Raw genomic sequence first — 24,150 nt, 5'->3', positions numbered from 1 at the left:
GTTTTATATGTTTGCTGCGGGTTTCATTTCGAGTTTTATAAATTCACAGACAAAGTTGCGTTTTAGGTTCTTTTCTCTTGTTTCATAACCTAGATTTACTTTTAATATGATCATGGAAGTTTAGTTTTAAAAACAAAATTGGAAAGTTGGAATACATTAGATGTGCGAATTTTGATTAATTTATTGATGAAAGAGTTGTATTCAGGTTGTGTGTTTATCTTTAACGGGCCAAGCGACATAAGGAAGAAAAAAAAGGTTAACTAAAAAGGAAATGGTCAAATAAATTGAATGGGGTCAAATTTGTCCATGTGTATTTTCCAATCTATAAGACCTCCAAAATCATTTAACTTAAAAAAATTATTATTATAGGTATGGTGGCCTTGAGTATACCAAGGCGGTAAATCTGGTAAGCATCAATTTCTTCTATCTGCTACCTTTTTTAGATGTATTGAAACGCCAACTAAGTTGAAAGTTTTCATTGGCAAAACTACTGTGTGTTCTAAAAGCTTTTTGTTGTCTTCAGCAATAGTATACTAATATATCAGTTGGTATCAGAGAATACATTAGGTTTTTAGCGGGATGGATAAGTCTGCTTTATCTTATATTAGTTTCTCAAATAAGCGACTGATAGCTGCACACTCAAACTACTGTATTTAAACGTGCTGTGGAAGAGTGAAAGGGTCATCACTATTGAATTCCATTACCTTTTTTGTCATTTTTATAGAGGGGGATGGAGAAAGTGGACAAAACAGACTCGCATAGTAGAAAACCAGTTTTAATAAGCAATCTTGAACACTCTCATCATTTAGCTATGTACATAATTTACGTTCAAATCAAAATACCATACAATAATTTCATATTTGTCCTGTTATTGTCAAGCTTTGTCAGCTTCTATCTGCTTTTGTAGACTGGGAATCCGCTCGTGGAAGCTACAATGATCATACCTATAATAACCCAAACTTTTGTATTAGATAACAAACGAATAACCATAATTTTAATATAAATATTATTTTAAACCGTAAATGGTATAATAATAATAATAATAGTTTAAAATTTGAAACCTGGATGAGTTCAAACTATTTATCACATCCAATCATAATCTTGTTGGCTTCTTCAAAATTCAAACCTCCGGATAGATAGGCAGGGAGATGATCAATTCGTTTCTTTTTAAGCATCCTCAAATTCTCTCAAAGGGAATCTCATGAAACCATAACCATTCTGCCCTCATCAATTGTTGCCGCTCGCAATTCGTTTCTAGTTCCGTAGTGCCGCCATCAAGAATCATCCTCACTGATTGTGAAACCGCGTGAGGCCATCAAGAATACCGAATCAGCCATCGATCACCCGACATTTAATTTGCTCTCAGCCCATAAGCGTTTCTGTTATCACGCTTGTTGATCATATCGGGCTATTGTACGGGTAAAACTTTTGATCCTTCCCTCATTGTATTTGTTCCGTTACGTTTTAAAATACTCGCATATTGCTGTTGTGGTTGACTGGTTCCGGAGACTTAAATCTTAACCTATCTATATTATAGTTAAGCAACTACTCAGATACATGTTAATTAAATTTTGGCTCAAGTTCTGGCAATCGCTTTGTGTTGATGAAAACGAGAAGCGTGAAGTTGATCAAAAAGCCAACCATTAAAACCTTGTTGGCATTAGTTTTGTTAGACAACAAATCTTATTCTTTAAGCATACACGAGTTTTTTTTTTAACAACGTTAAATCGTACATAAGAGTATTTGACAAAATTTTCATATAATGATTGAATCTGGATGTAAGTCTAAAACAAATTCAGTTCGTCGTATTAATAAAGTAACTAATCATATAATCTATTTGATGAATATTAAATGTTACAGTAGTATAAATACACCTTTCTTTTTATGACACAGTTGACTAAACTTAATACTATATATAAGATCATATATTAAGTTATTCTAGCTAATAATCTTAGTTTGTTAGTTTTAATTTACAAGACTTCTAGATTTATAAAATTCTTATTGCTCATGATTTTTATACCAGTTTGCGTTATGATATAAAACACAGCTAAGTTGTAATAAATTGGCATCCTAAGTCTCCGTGACCTGTCAACAAATCACACAGTGTAGTTTTAGAGTTGTAATCTTATTTTCAACTATAATTATAAATGTAGGTTCTAGTTGAGTACTACTCTTTTGGTTGATTAATTTTGCAGAAGGTACGGTTTCCGTCTTTGTTTCCTCTTAGTATTATTTATATTCCGTTACTTCGTAGTACGGATTCTGTTTTTGTTTCCTTTTAGTATTATTTATACTCCGTTACTTTGTTGTACGGATTCTGTTTTTTCTTCACTCATAGTATTGATTCTAGTCCATTTTATATTCTATGTCCGTCACTTCGTAGTGTGGATTTTTGTTATTTTTCAGTTTCAGATTGAGTTCAGTTTATCCGTATGATATGTTTAATATTAAGTTTTTAACATGCAATAGGTTATATATATTTTGTATTCATTGTTGCATGTTCCTGTTCGAATTTAGTTATATGAATTTAGCTTCAGTACTCTGTTACCCGAGCATTTCTGACTTGTCGTTGGGGCGTCAACGACATGGCACTTATCGTGACAGTGCGTAATCAAAGTTCACGGCGTCTCTAGCTTGTGCTTGTATAGCACTCTGGCCCCTAGAGGCGTATAGATCGATCTTAGCTCCGACTCCTGACTCCTGACTCCTGACATGGCACTTATCGTGACAGTGCGTAATCAAAGTTCACGGCGTCTCTGGAAGTACTCATGTAGTACCTTGGCCACTTAGAGGCGTATAGATCGATCTTAGCTCCGACTCCTGACTCCTGACTTCTGTTTGAGATGGAACAATGTGTGCACGCCACCCACACCGTCTCTTTGGTGCATGGACTAGCTAGCTGTGTACCCCTCTGTTTAGGCTCTGGGTGCTTCCGTATTACACGACCTATTTATTTTAACATCATCGTCGTGTATTTTAGTAATTATATTTTGTTTCGCTATATTTCTGGTCCGTTTCGATATGTGTATATGCATTTGGTTAAATTTGAGTATATTCAGATTACGTTCCGATAGTGTATCGGATTATGTTTCGCATCTAATTATAGTTCGGTCTAAAACGTGGTTTTATATCCGAAATAGTTTCAGTTTTACTTCAGTATGTGTTTTGTCTTATGTGTGCCTTTACCTATACTATTGTTCTTTCCGTTACTGGGCAATTTTTGGCTCAGCCGTATTTTCTTGTTTGTGTCTGTCTTATTTGCTAACAGGTAATTCGGGAAATCGGGGAGATCAGTGATGAGAGTAAAATGAAGCTCAAGAATAAGGACTTGATTTAATTTTCTTTAAGCATTTAATAAACTGGACTTAGAATTTCTTTTAGTGTTTTTAACACTTTTGGTTGCTGTGGGATTCTTTTCATTTCTTTTAAATGGTTTTTGTTTGGTCTATGATATCTGTAATAGTAACACGTCAGCCTGCTCCGGGTTGGGGTGTTACAATACCATTACACACAGGTGAGCATTTTGTTAATTAATTATGGATGCGATTCTTTCTGTTTTAGCCACATAATGTTGTTCTTTTTATGGTTTTGATCAAAATAATCTCTTGCAAATATTTCATTGTTGCTATTTGCATGTGAGTTTGTTTTGTCATTTTGAAGTTTCATACAAGGGTTGATGTCTTATAAGCAGTTTTTTCAGGAGCTTGCAGATGATGTGCTGCCATCAGAAGCCTAACGAAGGTATATTAAGGATGCTTCACTAAATATTCGTTTCGCTTTTTACATGCAGGTTTGTTGTTTTATGAATCATTTTTTCTTCATAGGTACCCAAGAATAAAAGTCAGAATATATATGAACTCATAAACGAGCTTTTTTTAATGCCCATAAAGGTGAAGATTGATTTTTTAGGGCACACTCTTTTTTAACTTTTAGTAATGACAGAACTAAGGCAGGCGTATCGATATATAGCCAAGCAATGGGCAATCGAAAATGCCCTCATGGCTTTTGAGGTATTTTGTGGCGTGACACTGAATATTTAAAATTTTAATAAAACTCACATGCTAATATATTTGTCTTTCTTCTAAAACTTTGCAGTGTGAAAGATGTACAAACTGTAAGTTCCTCTATCATCTATTTCTATATTTAAATATACTTTTATATATGTTGAGGTTTGAAGACGCAACTCATTAGACATCAAAAGTCTAGGTGAACCTTCTTTGTTTTGATAGTTTATATTGTTATTGATATAAATTTGTGTCTAGGAAAGGTGGAGTGCTGTCTTGAAGAAAGCACTGAAGGGCAATACTGCCTTCACACCATTGATGACAGTATATTTAACCAGTAAAGGAAGTCCACCACATGAGATCAAACTAGCAAGTGAGTATTTTTTTTTAGGGATTTTTAAATATTTCCCCTTCTTAACCTTTGAAATTACATATTTCAAAGTTATAGGATCAAGTTTTCTTCATTACTTGGGGTAACTTTAGCGCTACACTTTTTTAAATTAATAACACATCAAGAATAATACAGACCGGCCACGCATGTTGACATTCACATATTTTGTTTTTGCATATAACCCAACTGTTGTTAGTTTGTATTATGGTCCATTAGCCATACTTATTGCAAAATAAATAAAATAACAATGAACAGATTGTCTTACCATTGTCATGGTAGAGTTTTGGTGCCTAATCATTGAATTTTGAATTAGTTATAATTAAAAATTCAAATATGGTTTCTTGCAGGTGCTAATAATGGTATTACATGGCTACATGCGGGTGGAGTTGGTTTCAATTTGACTGCAACTTCTAAATCATTTTTGATGGTATGTAACCATATTGACTGCTTTACTTTGACTTTATGTTTCTTGATTTGTGAGTGTATTTCACTATAGTATAACAGCAGAATGCAATAAGTTGATCTAATTATAATTAGTGTAAGTCTTCAAAATTTTTATTGCAGGCTGCACATGATGCAGGGGCCTTTAGAAGAGCTAAAGACAAGTTGGCAAAGCTTGTTAAAGACTTAGCATGGAGATTAGACTTTGATTGATTAAGAACCGTGACAAGAAATACAAGTTTGAAATATTAGATTTGTGTTCTATCATGCCAAACACAAAATAGCTATAACCTATTTTGGTTACCTTTAGTTTTGCTTCAATTAGACATGATTTTCTAGAACATTCCTAAAATGATAATAGGATATTAGTACAAATAAAAGATGTTGACTGAACTTCCTTATGGGTAATAGTATTATTTCTCTTCATGGTGATAAACAGAAGTTTAAAAATTAGATGTAGATGATGGGTTGTGTGTATGTAATTGAAAGAATTATTTGGGTTTTTCGGTTCATGTTATTTGAGTTGCTTCGATGAATTAACTTAATTAGCTACTAGAATCATAATTCCCCCCTAAAAAATTATGATTTAAACTTCTGTAATCATCATCCGGTTGATGTAAATCATGGACCATCAAGAGATTCAACAGCATTTGTTTGCACTTGTCGAACCAGAGTCAAAAGGTACTAACTACTCAGGTACCTCATGGGTATAGAACTAGCTCAAAAACGTTAAAAAAAAAACTAAAACAAGAAGCATATAACATAACTTAATTATATACAAGCATATAGCATAACTTATTTATATTACCTAAGTTCGTTGCCTTAAAAAAGAAATAAATTAAGTATGTACTTGTGTTGGCTGGTCATGTTAAAAACCTTGTTTAACTTAGTTTTTATGATAATTTGTTGAATAGAGTGCATATTTTTTTTGTATCGGCAACTATATGGACTACAAATTTGGCTTTACCAAATGTCGGTACCATGACAAACCAAACTTCTACCGACCAAATCTCCGTTACGTCTCTTGCCATAACGCATGGGCTCCAATGTCAGTACCATAACAATAACAAGCCAGACCCCTATCGACCGAATCCCCGTTACGTCTCCCGCCGCAACGCGCGGACTCTACCACTAGTAAATAATAATAGAGTTTAAGTGACAAAAACTCTACCACTAGTAAATAATAATAGAGTTTAAGTGACAAAAAGATTGGTGATATAAAGTTGCATTTTCTTATCTTATAGGTGATATAAAGTTGCATTTTGCTATGGTAGTTCTCATTTTGTGAACCTTGAATGTTACTGTAGTGTAACAGAAGCAATACCTTGTCTGGATTTTAGTGACAAATGTAATTAAAAAGATAGATGATATTATGGTGACAGTCGTTAACGGGTTTTGATTGCTATGAATATGATATTAGGTACTAAAATTTTTTGTTCGTTCAGTAGTAGGTTTCAAAATGTTTCAACAGGTTACAAGTAACAAAATATATATAATAAGGACTTATTATACGTAATACAAGTTTTATTAATGGCAAAGTAGATATTAAATATTAATAATTCCATAAGCATCACTAAGGATGATCAGTTAGTGTCATAAGGTTTGCAAGCCTCGATGACAGCATCCCAATTGGCTTCCCAACATACGTCATCCGAGTCGGTGTCGTTAGTTGGGCATACCGGTATGACTGGTACAGGTGTAACATCCGTATTACAAGACTACTAAATAAAAGAAAATTATTGTTTCGTGTGAGTCGCTCGTGTAAATGTGTGCGTGTTTTTATTTGTATAAGGATTAGGATTGGTGAAGAAAGTGGGTGGTGGGGTCCATAGCTCTCTATATAATGCCATCCCCCCCATCCCTTCACCATTTCTTCCCACAACACACACACACTCCCTAGAACACACACATACACTCTCTCAAAACCCGAATCCGATTCCGGGCTAAAGTAAGAAAGATCTTGGTGATCAAGTGTCTTCAAACAACAAGAATCACGTTCAGATCCTCGAGTTGTCCAGATCCGAACCAAACCTGAAGCCAAAGGTGAGTTTTAGCCAACAAGGTTAAGTTTTGTGGTTGAGTTCGACATGCAAATCGATATCTTAGTAGATCGGGTTGTAAGATCTAAGAAAAACATAAACTTGGTGAGTCTTAGCCTCACGAGTATGAAATGGGACAAAAAGGTGATGTTCGGACCTCTTAAAACACGGGTATACAAAGTTGGTACGACCCAAAACCCATAAAAAGGGTAAAACCGGGTCCTAAGGAGGAAATAAGGAGAAAAATGGCTTTAAAATGGTAAAACTGAAGAAAAAAGTAATTTCGCATCGCACAGCCATGCGAAGCGAAAAAGGTTGTTTCTCATCGCATGACCATGCGAAGGGAAAAAGTTCCATGCGAAGCGAACAAGCATGCGAAGCGAAATTCCTATGCGAAATTTCATGAAATTAATTTTCTGATACGTTTTTGTTAAAGGACCGTTAATGAAAATAAAAATTTTCCGAGCTGACTTGGGCTCGGAAAATGGACAAAACAGACTCGCATAGTAGAAAACCAGTTTTAATAAGCAATCTTGAACACTCTCATCATTTAGCTATGTACATAATTTACGTTCAAATCAAAATACCGTACAATAATTTCATATTTGTCTTGTTATTGTCAAGCTTTGTCAGCTTCTATCTGCTTTTGTAGACTGGGAATCCGCTCGTGGAAGCTATAATGATCATACCATTACACACAGGTGAGCATTTTGTTAATTAATTATGGATGCGATTCTTTCTGTTTTTGCCACATAATGTTGTCTGATGCGTTTTTGTTAAATGACCGTTAATGACAATAAAAATTTTTCGCACGGCTAACAGCTCAACCCCAACCAAGGGCTCTGCCCCTTGGACCTTGCTAAGGGCTGCCGCCCCTAGACCCCGCTACCAGGAGCGCTACCCCCGGACCCCCGTTAGTTAAGGGTTTCATTAACTTAGATGTAAGAAGTAGTAGTAATGGTTAATTGACGCGCGTAATGTATTGTACAGTTAGCCGTGCGCAGCTAAGGAAGGATATTACCATTAACGGCGAGATAAATCGTCTCCAGGTGAGTTCTAGCCCCATTTCTTTTTGAGATGCTTTCGGGGCTGTGTGCATACTTGTAAGAATAGTAATCTATATACTTATGTGCTTAACGTGAATGATTAATGCAAGAATGAAAGAAATATATATATCTATGTGATTAACACAAATGATTAATGTAAGAATGAAAGAAAGAGGTTAGAACTTGTATATGTTAGTTGTTTAACTTAACATGTTTGTAAGAATCTAGAAGGAATGTGAAGTAAAAGTCAGGGTGGCAGGCCCTTCTAATACCTGGGCAAGAATAGTAAGAGTCAGGGTGGCAGGCCCTTCTAATACCTGGGCAAGAATAGAGTGGCCGACTCTACGATATCGGTGCAAGAAGTCGGGTGGCAGACCCTTAAAATATCTGTGCAAGAATGTATGAATAGTTGTATGTTTGTAAGAATGTGTAAGAATAATCCTGTAAACTGTTAAACTAGAACTCACTCAGCGTAGCTGACCTTTAGTATGCATGCAGGCAAATAGGCTGAGGCAGCTGGCGTGAGGTGGGACACATGGCAGGGATTAGAGAGACTGACATCTTGGAATAGAAGTGTTATGAAATGTGGTGTCATGTTAAAACAAGAATTATTGTTTTTGTAATGTGATGGTGAATGTTTAATATTATGTATTTCGCGAAAAGTTTTTAATTAACTCTGATTTTAAGAATTATGTTTATGAGTAAATCCAACATCAAAGTAGGGCTTCCGGGAACGGTGCCTTACAATAGGTTTGGGTGGTGGGTCAATGCATGCAATGTTATTGTTTTCTTCATTAGGTCTGTTGCTGTTGGGTGTGGGTGTTGCTGAGAATCAAGAATGTTATTTTTTTTTGCAAATAAAAACCATTAGTATAATTTATAGTTAAATCATATGAGTAGTGAAATAGGTTATGAGTGTACCCTGGATTTGTCGTTTTGAACGTTTTGTTATTGAAGCCTTTGTTGGAGTAGAATTCGTGTTTGTATTGACTTGGGGAGCATGACATAATTTCCTTTTCTCATAGCGCTTTGTTGGGGCTGTACTTTTTTTTTTCATTGGTACCTTGTTAAATATATGCGAATCAAAATGGTGTGCGTAGATATGTAACAGGAATGTGAGTATTGGAGCTTTATACTTACCATTTTCTGAGTGGTTGGTTTCTTGTTTTGTTTCCTGGTCTTGAACCAGCGACATACCTTTCCTGAAAGGTTGTGATGTATTTGTAGTTTTAATAACATGATATATAGAGAAGTAACTCATTATAGAAGAGAAAGTTGCATTTGCGTGATGTACCTGTTCTCATCTTCATATGCAGCACAAGTGTTTTTTGTTTCTGACATCCTAAAACTTTGATTAGAAGAATTGTAGGTAGAATGTTTCTAGCAAAGTGTGAGAAGTTTGGTTATGAGGATTGGGACTATATAGGGGTGTTGGTGTATATGAAACTGTCATTGAATGCATGTATTAAGTTGTGAGTAAATGGAGTGTGAGTTTCATTTTTATATTGAATATATAGGAATATAAATTGATGAGTCATTATATGTGTTTAATAGTGATTATAATTTCTTAGAATGATTGAGTGTAGGGTTAAATGGGGTGTTAATTGGATGTATATTCTCCAATTAATTATTAAAAGATGGAATGGGAATTAGAGAGTCCTAATTGAATGAATTAATTAAATCAGCGCATTGAATAGGAGGCAACTTTGGATGATGTTTTCAATAATAACAAAATCAACTTTCATCATCATTTGTGTATCTATATCTATATTAATCATTAATCATTAATCATCATCATCATCATCATCATCATCATCAATACAGATACATATAAGCATCTTTTCACCTTCCACATAAGACGCCTTAATATTAATTGCTACCTGCCTGCCTGCCGATGGCCTTCAGACGCATGCCTAGCCGGAGCATCCCAATCGCCCTTGTTCAATCCATTCAATTGAATGGCTTTGAATTAATGATCGGTTTCAGTTTCAAATACTCGTAATTTAACCCATTCCGGGGAGACCCCGTTAAAATTCAATGCTCTGACCAATTCTCACTGGCCGGCGATGCTTGGAGTTAGGGCACCGTCCGTTTCATGGAGCCGCTTCAATGGTTAGAAATGTATTTATTAATTTGGGTTATCATTCATGCAATCAAAACCAAACCGTTGTAACCACTCTCCAATCAAACTCTGCAATGAAAGTATCGAAACCCATGTAATCACTATCACTGTGCAATCAAACGCTGCAATTAATGGCGACTGTTATCGTCAGTCGTATAAGTATGACCTATGGCTGATTGCAATTGCTTCATCAGGGATTTAAGAACCTACCTGAACCAACTAAGGTATACATTCTTTTTGTTTGATCAATTTTGACCTAATTTCTATTACGGTGATGATTTGTGTGTGTGTGTAATTTGCTATATTATATATTTATGTTTTTGAAAAGGAGAGCATCTTCCTTTCTCTAGATATGAGAGGTTACAAGAACTACGAAAAATACCCGACCGGGTTTAAAAGGAGATTTATACTACTGCCACAAATCAGGTTTGCTGAGTTCTTTATATTATACACAATAGTTTTGTAGTTTTTGAACTTAAGACATTGCCTTTACTGGACCTAAAGTCATGTAGTTTTTTTATTTGCAGTCTGAATATTCACGGAAGATATGCTTGAATATGCTAACTAGAGACCAGATTACAAAATCCCATCCCACACACCCTGCTGTCAAATAGCAGAGATTGGCAGCAGGAAGTGTATCAAAAGGTGTTGTATATTATTATTATTATTATTATTATCTTAATTCTTACATTTCTTGTAAATCACTGAAAACACCCGACACCACAAATGGCTTTTGAGTTGCATACCATTGACATTATGACTGAAAATGATAAGCAACTAATCTATTTCTAATTACAGGCTCAATGATTGTGATTATTTGCATATGCCATTTAACCTGGGTGTTTGACATGCTGTGTTGACCTGCTACTGTTTTAGCATATACTGCTGTTGTGGCCTGTAGCTATTGACCTGCTGTTGTTAACTAAAGGAGATAACATATGAATCATATACAAACTGATCTATTTCTTGCCTACAAGTAACGGATGCCAGAGAATAACAATGAAGGAGATGAAAAACATCAAGAGTTTGTGGAACATTCACCTAATAAATCTGAAGAGGAGATGCAGGTTAACAAAATCGAGCAGGAATCCCGTGCGGATGAGGTTCATGATGGTGAGAGTGATGATTCAATGATTGGTGATGATAACATAGATGCTGCATATATGGATGATGATCATGATGGTACTATGAAGATGCCAGATAATAACAATGAAGAAGATTATACTCGAGATGAAAAACATCAAGAGCTTGTGGAATTAACACCTGTTAAAGCTGAGGATCATAATACAGAGACATTGAAGAACGAGGTAGAGGACACAAAGGTAATTTTACATTGAAATATTCAACATATTTAGTGAATCTTTAGCTATTTTAACAAGATGGTGTTTGGTATGTTATGATTAGATGGATGAGGGTTATGAATCTGGGACTGAAGAGGATCAAGAAATATTCATGAAAGAGTTGGAAGCTATGCATATGGAGAAAAACTTGGAATTTAAGCCTCTAAAGTTTTATGGACAGCCACTAAATTGCCTTAAGTAAGCTTATTGGTTCACATTCATATTATTCTGCTTTTGGGAGACTCATTTTATTGTTGTATTTTTGTTATAGGTTGTGGAGGTCGGTTATCAAATTGGGAGGATATGACCAGGTATACATTACAACTTAAGGTAATGCTAAAAGCGACATTATGATTTTTTCCTTTTATTTCTTGGTAACCATGACAACCCGGAAAACTAACGGGCCCACAAATATTCTGCTGTCTAAACTGGAAACTATTGAGATCATATGGTTTTCTAAACTGGAAATATCCTGCTCTCCTTGCAATTTGATCAATCCAAGGCTGCCACAAGTCTTTCCCAGGTTTGTATGTTACATTTGATTCGTTCTTAGTTTCTTGTATATGCATTTACTTTGTAGTTTGTAGTATTGTTCAACATCATTGATTGTTCGTAGTTCAGACATCGTATGCTGCCGCATATCCTTAATGTTAAAGCTGGAGAGGTGCATCATTCACCCTTTTATGTTTAAAGGTATACATGTATTTGCCACATTTTCTTAATTTGTTACTGGCATATATAATATAACCTATTATAACAAAATAAAGTCATTGTTTAAGAGAACAGATTTTCATTACACTAAAAAAAAGTCTAAGTTGTGTGTTTTACTCCAAATCCTTTATGTTTGTATTTGTTTGGGATTGGCATATTAATATCTGGTTTCTTTGGACATGTAAGTGGATCTTCGGTTTCAATGTGAGTCAAAATAGAGAAATGTATTTGCTTCCAATCAATTATCTATACACGTATTTGATTATAAGACATTTTTTCACCATTTTGCAAGGAAATATTAGTCTTTTGGCTTTCACCCGTACATTGTTGTCAATTGTAACTGTAACGACCACCATAGCGCGCTAAGTAGCGAACCATCGTTGTCCCACTATACGATGTTTAGCATACTAATAGTGTATACCTAGCCATTGTTCGTTTTTTAAATACAATAATTGGCTTGATGTATTTCTTAGTTTTCTACTACTTTATCGCTATGCATGAAATATCGGGCGCTATTTCGTTGCTATTGCTACGTACCATATAGGTTAGCTTGTCTCTATTTACCGCTATTCGCTATTGACAACTATGGACCCGTATTGGCAGTCGAAGAGTTGTGCAAATTTTAGCTGGCTTTAATATCTTTATTTCGAATCTCGGCAAGTCTTTTTGATAAATCCAAATAAATCTTGTACAACGGTTTTTCGGCAAGTCGGGATTGACTTCACAAAGTAGTTAAACATTTTGTTTGGATTTGAATTAATTTGCATATCATATTATTATCATTATTCTTATGCTGTGACTATGCAGCATTTTGATAGGCGGGCCCAGTATGATATAGCCCTTGCTAAAATCGAGGAAGCTATGCAACATACTAAGTTATTTATTTATACTCTGTCAAGGTCTGCTTATGATGTCCTTTTTTTCTCTCTTAGTTTGTTATAGATAATCTTAGGTTGTTAATATCTTTTTGTTTTATTGCAGAGCAAGTTACTAAAACATGCTGGGGACTTTACAGCAGCAGCTGCATTAGCAGATGAAGCTAGGTGCATGGATCTTGCAGATCGTTATGTAAATAGTCGGTGTGTTGAAAGAATGCTTCAGGCTGATCAGGTTCAAACCTCCAAATATGCTATATGTTTATATCAATTTGGGTAGTCGTGTTTGAAAAGCAGAAGTCAATCAATGGTCTAAAATTTAAATGTATATATTAACAAACGTATAATAGATGAACTTAAACAAGCATAAAGTAATGAACATAAATAAATGCAAACAAATTTAAATGAAAGAACATTCACGACATAAATGAACGTACGATACGCCCTCATGTTCATTGGTCAAACTGAATAAACAAAAATTTTGTTCATGTTTGTTCGTTTATTAAATGAACAAACATACACGAGCTTCCCGCCTATCGATATTTGATTCATTTTGAGAAGTTCCGCTATTTATGGTTGGATACAGAGTTGTTTGCCTGAGCCGTTTATTAACGCGCTAACAACTGCAAGTCTTCAATGACGGGCCCAGATTATTGTTGACTGGGCTTGTGAAAGTCAAAGTCTGTCTTATTTGGATGGAGCACATAGTTCTGAAAGCATGGAAGTTTCTGCAAATTGGTTTTCTCATGCAATTAAAAAAGATCACAGGCTAGAAAGATGCTTCAAAAAGGAATCCACGCAGGTTAGAACATGTTGCTGTCTCTATGGGTGTCAACTGTGTCGGGTTAGTAGGTTGAAACATTCAACCTGAACACGACCTGTATTATTTGTTATTTGAGTCAATGATTTTAACCCTAACTCACCCACACATAAACTTGGGTCGACCTGAACACAGGCTATTTAATCCATTTATCAAAAAAGAATTAAAAGATTTTAAAAAGATACATATATATATATGTATGTATGTATGCATATAATTTAGATTTGTTTTGAGTAACCGAGTAATTTGAATTTTTCTTTTTCTTTTTTTTTGCTGAAAATTTTTATAAAATCTTAAATATGAATTGGAGATTGCAAGTATCTTTAGAAAAATGGAAAACATGAAAAATAAAAATATAAAATTTAAAAGCTTTTTAAATACTTAAACGGATTCACGGGCCAACCCGTTTTTATATGGGTCAACCCACACTTGACTCGTTTTCTAAACATGTTGTGTTAGTCGACCCAAAGCATGTTTTTTTTTCGGTCGAGTTCGGGACGGGTCAACCGGATGAAATGATGATTCCATATAATAAATGGAAAATTTGGATCTTTTAGGATAAGGAATGGATCTTAATGTCAACGGGGTTGTCACCCACGTGTAGTATAAGTCAAATGGTGAAGCGGTCGTTGAGTTTTGACATAACTAAAAATGATGATGACGATAAAATGTTTTAAACTGTTTTTTTGCTTTGCCCGTATGATTGTACATGTTTTAGGTGTTATGTGAATCTTTGAATATGAATATAACCCATTTTCGTTTTTTGTTATTTTTGGTTAAACTAACCCTTATGGATCAAAATATATTTTTATGTATGCATAAATTGGCCAAAATGGTACTCACGACTATAACCGGACAAGCAATTAAAGACGTAACGAAATATTACTATAAGATTGTGACATCGTCATTATTTAGTTATTTTCTTTGAAGTGCTTACAAGCAGAGATGTGTGTAGTTTGCTTTCAATCAAAAAACAAGTTAGCCAACCTTTATAGACATTCTTTTCACATAATTATAATATAGTGCGCAAGCAAGATGATGACAACATTACTTTAATAAGTTTATATTTTATATTATGTTTGATTAGAAAAATACGTATTAAGTTTGGTAAATAAAAGTTTTTTCCTGTTCTTTAAGTTTAGTTTAAAAAGGTGCAGACCAAAATCGAAAGCCCATATTTTCATTATAGTTTTACCCGCAACCACATATTTAGTGAACTTTTGATTATAGTTGGCACCAGAACGAACCGAAATGCCAACTAAATTCCACTTGCATAAGTTTAGTTTAAAAGGGTGCAAACCACATTACCACAATCTAAACCAATATTTTCTATATAGTTTTACACGTAACCAAAGATTTTATAACTTTTGCTTTTGCAATCAAAGGCCTTAAAAATTTCTAAACCCAATGTTGGCACCATAACAAATCGAAATGCTATCAACCGAATTCTCATTGCCTTCCCGCCGCAACGCGCGGGCACTCCTGCTAGTAAATACTAAAGTGTCTAGAAATAATGGTTTCAGGTTCGTTGGCCTGGATGAAGGGGTGTTCAGTTGAGGAGTTACGGAAATATTTATTGTATGTTACATGAAACTATGTTGACTCATTATCATACATGTATGATGAAGGGCATTGTTGCTATTAAAATGGAAAAAAGAATGGTGTAGTTGGTTGCTGGAAAGGTATAACATGAAGAATAATTTGGTCTTGTGTGTATTATGTTAAGGATTGGTTGGTTGATGCGTAGAGGTGACAAATGGGTTGGGTTGGGTTGGGTCAAACGAGTCATGGGGGTTTGGGTCAGAATGGGTCAACTAAAAAAAGGTTGTTTTGGTTTGGGTCATAATAGGTTAGGGTCGGAACGAGTCAGAACGGTGTTTTTTTTAACGACAATAGCGGCGGAAACATTTTAGTATTTTTAGATTTTTTGTTTTTTATTTATATTTTGAGTTATGATTTTTTTATTATTTTTTTTTATTTTTTTTCTAAGGGGTTTCCTATTAAGAACAAAAACTCCTCAAAAAAATATTCAAAAATAAAATAAAAAAGTCATAACTCAAATTATAAATCAAAAACAAAAAAAGTAAAAAAACTAAAATGTTTCCTCCGTTGTCCATCGTTCCATTAAAAAAAACTAAGAAATCAAACCGAAACCGAAAAGTTGACGGAAATGAAACAAAAAGCCAAAACCGAACCAAATCAATCGAAATCAAAAAATCGATAAAAACGAAACTAAAAAACTGAAACCAAACAAAAACAAAACTAAAAAAACGGACATAAACGAAACAAAAAAACCAAAAACAAGTTCGGAATCGACCAAAAAGAAACCAAAACCCAACCCGTCCTGTGTGAAAACTCGTGTTGACTTGAAACTTGAACCGAACCCGTTCCAATCTCAAACTCGTTTTGTGCCGAAACCTATCTTGTGCGGAAACCCATTCCGATCCCAAACCTGCCACATTTCCTTAGGACACTAACCCACATCGACCCATTTCTTTGAATATGGTGACCCAATTTGACCTGAAAATTACAAGATGAAATTTCAAATGACCCATTTTGACTCATTTAGTTAAAATCCTTGACCCAAATCAACCCATTTAATTTTTAAAACAACCCATATTGACCCATTTGAAATGGTTTGGGTCAAGATTGCCACCACTTGATGGTGAATGTTTCATTTATTTTGGAATTTCAATGGATTACACCATTAGATAATGTTTATAATTTGTTTAGAATGAGGATTACACTATTAGATAAACCCGGGGAAGTATAGATTTGTTGTTTGTATTATGGATGTTGATTGTGATTGGTGGGTTTTGTATTCTATAAATTCTTTTGTGTTCTATAAATCTAGTTGTGTAAAAATAAAAGTTTTTAGTTGAATTCTTAGGCCAGTGTGAAAAAGCCTATGTTTCAGTTATAGGATTTACGCTTTGCAATTGCTTGGGGGTCTTGGGAATTGTTTCAAGAATTGTTGCTAATGCCTTTTTTGTTCTTTGTAGGTAAATATGTAATTGTAACTTAATAAATTACCAGGACACTGTTCCCTTTACCTAAAAAAAATAAAAAATTAACCTTTTTATATATAACAGAACCCTTTTGATGAAGCATTCCACACATCTTCATTTGGAAAAAAAATTATTTTTTTAGAATGAAAAGAAAAAAAAATACTTATGTCATTGTGACAATAAAATGCCCGTCCACCGGACGGGTATAAAACTAGTTATAAATGTTTTGCTTGCATAAGGTTGAGGGGCAAAATATAAGAAAGATACGTATTTTCATGATTTGAGATAAAATAAGAAAAGAGAAAATACTGATGTGTCGTAAATATACAGGAAAGAGCTAACGAAAGACGAGAGAGATGAAAGATAACACCACCCTTAGGAGAGATGGAGTGGGTGTCGAGCATCTAGCTCCCTTCCATCTCGCTCTTCCTTCCCTGAGTCTCGCTCCTCTCCATCCTACCATTGCATTTTCTTCCCATAGTTTTCTCCGATTCGGACTGGTGTCTCTTTTTTTTTCTTCCCGATGATGCCTTTCCTTCCTGATGAAATCTATTTTCTGATTTGGTTAGGTTTGTATTTAAATTGAATATTTTCACTCAAAATTAGCAAACCAAACCAAACACCAGTTGTTCAAAGCCTAGTTTGATTTTTGGTTTTCACCGAATAAACCTAGTAATTTTATTTTTTTTCCATTTAATTTTATCTTTTTACCATTATTTACTATTGACTAAATGACAAAACTTAAAAAACCTACTACGTGAAACCGAAAACTGATCAGTTACCAATTTTGTTTCAATTTAAAAGTGAACCAGTAACAAAATTTCTTATTCGGTTAGGTTCAGTTTGGTTTACGAAGCGGCAGTGATAGCCCAAGAAATCAAATACGAAGCATTCTCCCTAGCCCCCACCCACATTGGTAGTTTATAACTCCCAAATTAGACATGATTTTATAATTTAAAAAAAAATTGAGTTGGCTCTTCGAGCCATGAGTGGTTTTGGTTTATAAATGAGCCAATTTAAAATTCAAGCCATGCCATTGTGGCTCCATTTAAATTTCAGTCGAGTTGGCACTAGATATGAGAATCAGATGGTTATTGATAATCCGCTCCGATACTAGACTATTAAATTGTGTTGATGCTCACCAACACCCGCTCGGTAAATGTACATGGGTTCGTTTGCTATTCCTAGCAGGCTCGCTTTATAATCCGAAGTGTGAGTGAGCTAACTCTAGCTCTGTTCGGCTTACGACCGAAATTCTACTCTACAACAAACCTGGCCTAGTACGAGCTTTTTTTTGTTTTCTTTTTTTTTTTTTTTTTTTTGAGAAAAAGAGTTTTAAGTATTATCTAAATTATATATTTAACTCGGAAGCTTATATCTCCATACTTGTTTGAAGAATATCTCATTATTCATGTTGGGGAAAGTTAGCATATAAATTAAATTAGCGTGTCAATAGAGAGAATAAAGTACCAAGTAATGTAATTATGTAATTACATAAATTGATTACTTGTAAATATAATTGCACTACTGTATGTAAATTTAGTTTGTATTTGATCGAATCGTGTTGCACTAAAATATCTGACACATATTAAGTCACTAAGTCAAGAGGTGGCCGGCAAATGTTTTGAGGTGGTCCGCAAATGTTTGTAAGTGGTTGAAGACTTAGTCATTTAAACTAGGCCCGTTTAAAAGGATGTCATTGTCTTTATCTTTTGACGCGCTTTGAAATTACACGTTAGATTCATTTTATAATCACATGAATTAAATATTCGGCTTGGATATTATGAATCTTAGAAAGACTTGGTCGAAGACTTGGTCATCAAATAAGTTTAAAAAGATTTGGTAACTGATTGCATTGTCTTCACTTTCAAAATTGTCCCTTTACATTACAATAATAATAATCTTTGCTCATTTTTTTCTCTTACCATTGTCTTCACTCATGTAGTCGATATTATTCATTTTAATATAAATAAGAATCAGTTTGTCTAGGACAGGGTGAACTGGGGAAGAATACGTGCATGTGGAGTACAAAAGCCAAACAAATTATTCTTGTGATCTACGTTTATTTTCAAATATGACTTCAAAGCAACCAATATTATCATCTTTCACTCCTCATTTTTTCTTTTATTCTCTTGTTATATTTCTAACTTTCACCTCCAAATTGGCTTCCTATGCGAACAATGAGACGGATCATCAATCTTTGCTTAAGATTAAGTTAACGATCACTCAAGATCCATTTGGAGCTCTAACCTCATGGAACGACTCCCTTCATTTCTGTGATTGGACTTATGTCACATGTGGGAAGCGGCATAGAAGAGTGACTCATGTAGTACTAAACTCGCAGGGTCTAGAAGGCTCCTTGTCGCCTCATGTAGGGAACCTCAGTTTCCTTCGAGAGCTTTCTCTCTTTAACAACAGCTTTCAAGGGCCTGTTCCTCATGAAATTAGTCGTCTATCCAGGCTACGCGTTCTTGACCTTGGACTTAACAAGTTTAATGAGGTCATTCCAACTAACATGTCTGATTGTACTAGTCTTGAAACGCTTGATATTTCCTATAACGAGCTAGTTGGAAACATACCCCTAGAGATTAGTTTCCTCTCCAAACTTACTTATCTCTCACTTACTAATAATAAGTTAACGGGTGGAATCCCATCTTTGTTGGGCAATATTACATCAATCGAAGGATTTTATGTTAACATAAATCCTTTAGGTGGGAGCATTCCAGACACCTTAGGCAATTGGAAAAGCTTAAAGCAAATTTACTTAGGTACCTGTAATTTATCTGGAGCCATCCCTTATTCTCTTTACAACCTTTCGATTGTAACTCATTTTAGCTTGGCTAATAATCAATTGACCGGTAGCCTTCCTCCAGCCATAGGTGCAATGCTCCCTCATCTTGTATTCTTTCAACTAAGGGATAACCTATTGACCATGCGTTTTCCATCCTCGATATCTAATTGTTCACGATTGAGATATCTTGATATGAGAAACAACATGTTTAGTGGGAAGTTGATAATTGACTTTGCAAAACTAAGAGAGATTTATTTTATAAACTTAGGTGGTAATCTCTTTGGAAGTAAAGATGCAGATGAAATGAAATTTATTGATTCCTTGAACAATTGCACCATGCTAGATACTCTAGCTCTTTCTTATTGCAAGTTTCAAGGAGTGCTCCCTATATCAATAGGCAATCTTTCTCATCAACTTAATTATTTATATTTGCATGAAAACCAATTACATGGGAACCTCCCTAGTTCAATTGGTAATCTAGTTGGCTTGGAAATGTTATCATTAGGATATAACCAATTCACAGGAAGCATACCCATAAGCATCGGTTACCTTCAAAATTTAGAAAAACTTGGAATATTTAATAACCAACTTTCAGGGAAGATTCCTGATTCCGTCGGAAACCTATCATTGTTGATCATACTTGCTCTATCTTCAAACATGTTGGAAGGAGTTATTCCATCAAGTCTGGGAAATTGTCAGCGTCTACTAGAGTTATATCTTAACGACAATAAACTTAATGGGGAAATACCCGCACAAGTTTTTCAACTTTCATCTCTATCAATAAAATTGGATCTATCTCAAAACAATCTATCTGGTTCACTTCCAATCGAGGTTGGAGACCTCAACATGTTAATTGATCTGGATTTATCTGATAACAATCTATCAAGTAAAATTCCTAGTAGCCTTGGTGGTTGTACTAGTCTTTCAAGGTTGTCCCTCAAAGGAAACTTATTTCAAGGTATGATACCACCGTCATTAAATTCCTTGAAAGCATTGATGTGGCTAGATATTTCTCGTAATAACTTATCTGGACAAGTTCCTTTTTTCTTAGAACGGTTACAGTATCTGAACCTATCATATAATGATTTTGAGGGTAGAATACCAACTACGGGTGTGTTTGCCAATGCAAGTGCATTCTCGGGTTTGGGGAACAGTGGGCTTTGTGGTGACTCTATTAGGCTTGGGTTACCCATATGCAAGGAGACAAAGAACCATAGAATGAGGTTTCCTTTGTCTGTAATTATCATTTTAAGTGCATCAACACTTTTCATCATAATATGCTTAGTATATGTTTGGTGCAAGAAGAAAAACAAGAGTGAACCATCTCAACCATCAGCAGACTCGCGATTCTTGAAAGTTTCATACATTCAACTTTTCAAGGCCACGGATGGGTTCTCCGAAGCAAATTTGATTGGGCATGGTGGGTTTGGTTTTGTTTATAAAGGAATCCTTGGTAATAATGATGATAGATTTGTTGCTATCAAAGTTCTACGTCTTCAAAATCAAGAAGCTAAAAGAAGCTTTATGAGGGAGTGTGAAGCATGGCGAAACATTCGACATCGTAACATATTGAAGATGATAACTTCATGTTCAAGTGTTGATTTTCAAGGAAATAATTTCAAGGCTTTGGTATATGAGTTCATGCCCAATGGCAGTTTACATGATTTGTTGCACTCAAGTGAAAATATTTCAGGACTCAGCCTTCCTCAAATAATAAGCATTCTTATCGATGTTGCATCTGCACTTGATTATATTCATAATCATTGTCTGCCACCTGTTGTTCACGGTGACTTGAAGCCTAGCAACATTCTACTCGATGATGATATGGTAGCTCATGTTGGAGACTTTGGTTTAGCTCGTTTTCTTGGAACAACTTCACACCAAAACAACTCAACCGGAATTAGAGGAACAATTGGTTATGCCGCTCCAGGTAAAAAATAGAATTTTTTATTTAATTACTCACACTATTATCGATCTTTTCTTAAGTAATTCAATATAAATTGTAGAGTATGGTCTCGGGAGTGAGATGACTTGTACTGGGGATATATACAGTTTTGGAATTTTAGTGCTAGAGGTGATGACAGGAAAAAAGCCAACTAATGACATCTTTAATGAAGGCCTTAACATTCATAAATTCGCTTCCATGGCCTTGCAAGACCGCGTAACCAATGTTATTAATGTTAGCATTCTGAATGTTTATAAAGAACAAAATAAGGAAGCAAATGCAAAGAAAATAGAGGAGTGTTTGGCGTCAACAATAAATACTGGAGTGTCATGCTCTATGGAATCCCCACAACAACGGATGGATATCAAAAAGGTTATACATGAACTACAACATATTTTGGATACGCTTCGAAATGTTTAAGGTATCATGTTTAAGGTCCAACGCATGCCATCTTTTTTTACTTTGTCAAACATATTATTTTGCTTAACTTCATGTCACTATAAGTATACGAATTTCTTGCTTCAATAGTCAAAGGTAATGTGTTAAATTACTCGAATAAGATAATGACACTTACAATGACCGTGTATTTGCTTGTTAGATCGATTGAAATGATGTTGGTGTGAAAATTCTTCTGTCATAGTATAATTTTATATAGGGGGTAGAATATGTATATTTTTAGTTAGTTTGAAACTGATTCATTTCCAATTAAAAATTTGAATTTGAATGTTATATGTGAGAGGATGAATAATTTTTAAATTAAGTTTGGAATAAATATTATAAAATATAAATATAAAGGAAATATAAACCGTTTTAATGTACTTTTGTAAATATTTTAATCATGTTAACCAAGATTTTAGCTGGATTGTTTAAAAAAAAGATTAACTATGTGGTCTTTTCATTAATTATAATTACTTGTTATTATTAAAAAAATAGTTTTTTAATGGTGTTTGACCAAAATTTAAAAATGTGTATAAAATGATTATTTGACAAAAAAATTAACAAAATGATTATTTAACGTGTATATGGATTTAGTAATATTAATTTAGTTTTGATTTATTTTATTACCAACAAATTCTAATATGGTTCATTATATATTAAAAGTCTAATAATGGAGCAATAGGAAGTTGTCTAGTGTTCAAAAAAGACGTTGGTTTATAGTATAGGTAGATATGAATATTTATGATTGTTTGAATTTTTAAAAAACGAAAATAGGTTTCTTTCTCTAATTCAATACAATGTTTTTGCCTTAATTTTTGATACACAATAATCAATGTGAATGATTATCGACTCCATTAGTATGAAGTTATTATTTTATTAAATATCAAAATAATCTACCTATACTATTAAAGTAATAGTTTTTTAAACAAATGATTTATTCCTATTAGTCCAGCACTATAGTTTTCATACATGTAATGGCTTCTCAAATTTTCTTGAGCATTACATGTATGGTAATAGACCAATAAGAATATATCATGTCCAAAAAACCTATTGCTTTAATAGTATAGGTAGATAATTTGTTAGCGTTAGTATAGATACAAATTCCAATTATAGACACCTAAGTTTAGCAACAATATTCATTACAACCGCTCAACTTCAAGGATCGATATCTAATTTATCTTGGCTTTGTTTTGGACATTGTATAGTTCGTTGTGAAGCTCTCACACCATATAACAGAAACCCGAAAATACTTATCTATATACCGCATAGGCACATATATAAATAAAATTATTTAAGTCCAAAGTAAGAAAAGTTGAGATTATTAAAATCCATTAACCTTATTAAAAAATATAGTTCTTCCATGATTCACCATAGATCTCCACACACTTCGAATAAATCTCCGACGACTCCATATTTTTGACATGACACTCTCTCATTGGTTAATCATTTTTCATAAATCTCCATCCCCCTTGACACACTCCCCTTAACACACTTATATCGCTAATGACATTCACATTAGAATTCTTATTTTCATCCATATAATTTAATTAAAAAGACGCATTTTAGTTGAATATTAAAAGTGAAATTAGCAGTTGAAAATGAAGTTGATTTAAACTGCTATGGAAATTTTTCTAGAACGGTGACTTTCTTTTTGTCTCTAAGCTTGCCACCGCACTCTCCAATTTGGAGAGGCCCGTTTTCCCACTTTAACCAGACTATGTTGTCTTAATCGGGCTTAGCCTGGCTTCAACGTTCTCTCGGGAAACCATACCGCCGGCTGCTATTTGACAGTCCTTGTGCCGCCACCAGGGTCGTCTTCTTTGAGAACCCTTTTTGGGGCCTGGGATGAGTAAAAAAATGGGCCTCTATAATCAACTTCTCAATTAGTAAATGTTTATTATTAATTGTTTGTTTTGGGTTTTTGAAAGATAATCTTATTGGTAAAATTGTCAAACACATAGATAATTTGACAATTTTACCAATAAGATTATCTTTCAAAAACCCAAAACAAACAATTAATAATAAACATTTACTAAAATGACTCGTATGAAACAAATGAAAGTTTTTTTCTATTAAAAAAGAAGAGGAGGGTTAACGTACAAATGAAATTAACGTGCTAAACATGAGAATCAAGTAGAGTAATTATATAACAAGTATAGTAATTATGTAATTACACCAG

General features: G+C 34.2%; 2 protein-coding genes across 2 annotated transcripts; both read left to right on the top strand.

Annotated features, from left to right (window-relative positions):
• Positions 1 to 11,026: 11,026 nt before the first annotated feature.
• Positions 11,027 to 13,249, top strand: LOC143620898 (uncharacterized). The gene is made up of 5 exons (XM_077092496.1): positions 11,027 to 11,365; positions 11,448 to 11,581; positions 11,655 to 11,694; positions 12,902 to 13,006; positions 13,076 to 13,249. The coding sequence occupies exons 1-5, from the start codon at positions 11,027 to 11,029 to the stop codon at positions 13,247 to 13,249; spliced, it is 792 nt and encodes a 263-aa protein (XP_076948611.1).
• Positions 13,250 to 18,871: 5,622 nt separating this feature from the next.
• Positions 18,872 to 21,953, top strand: LOC143548750 (putative receptor-like protein kinase At3g47110). Its single transcript, XM_077039869.1, has 2 exons — positions 18,872 to 21,518; positions 21,595 to 21,953. The coding sequence occupies exons 1-2, from the start codon at positions 18,872 to 18,874 to the stop codon at positions 21,951 to 21,953; spliced, it is 3,006 nt and encodes a 1,001-aa protein (XP_076895984.1).
• The last annotated feature ends 2,197 nt before the right edge of the window (positions 21,954 to 24,150 follow it).

This window comes from Bidens hawaiensis, unplaced genomic scaffold (assembly GCF_021521415.1).
Source record: "Bidens hawaiensis isolate Kalapana, Puna unplaced genomic scaffold, B.hawaiensis_p1.1 tig00000055_1, whole genome shotgun sequence".
Lineage (NCBI taxonomy): Eukaryota > Viridiplantae > Streptophyta > Magnoliopsida > Asterales > Asteraceae > Bidens > Bidens hawaiensis.
Note: the sequence above shows the minus strand (reverse complement) of the source record. Positions and strands in the feature narration are given on the sequence as shown.

Excerpts from the sequence above, each read along its gene's own strand:
- LOC143620898 (XM_077092496.1), top strand. The coding sequence starts at position 11,027 with ATGCCAGAGAATAACAATGAAGGAGATGAAAAACATCAAGAGTTTGTG. Across the intron at positions 11,366-11,447 it reads ACGAGGTAGAGGACACAAAG|ATGGATGAGGGTTATGAATC; the intron begins GTAATTTTACAT and ends TGTTATGATTAG. Across the intron at positions 13,007-13,075 it reads TGTCAAGGTCTGCTTATGAT|AGCAAGTTACTAAAACATGC; the intron begins GTCCTTTTTTTC and ends GTTTTATTGCAG.
- LOC143548750 (XM_077039869.1), top strand. The coding sequence starts at position 18,872 with ATGACTTCAAAGCAACCAATATTATCATCTTTCACTCCTCATTTTTTC. Across the intron at positions 21,519-21,594 it reads AATTGGTTATGCCGCTCCAG|AGTATGGTCTCGGGAGTGAG; the intron begins GTAAAAAATAGA and ends TATAAATTGTAG.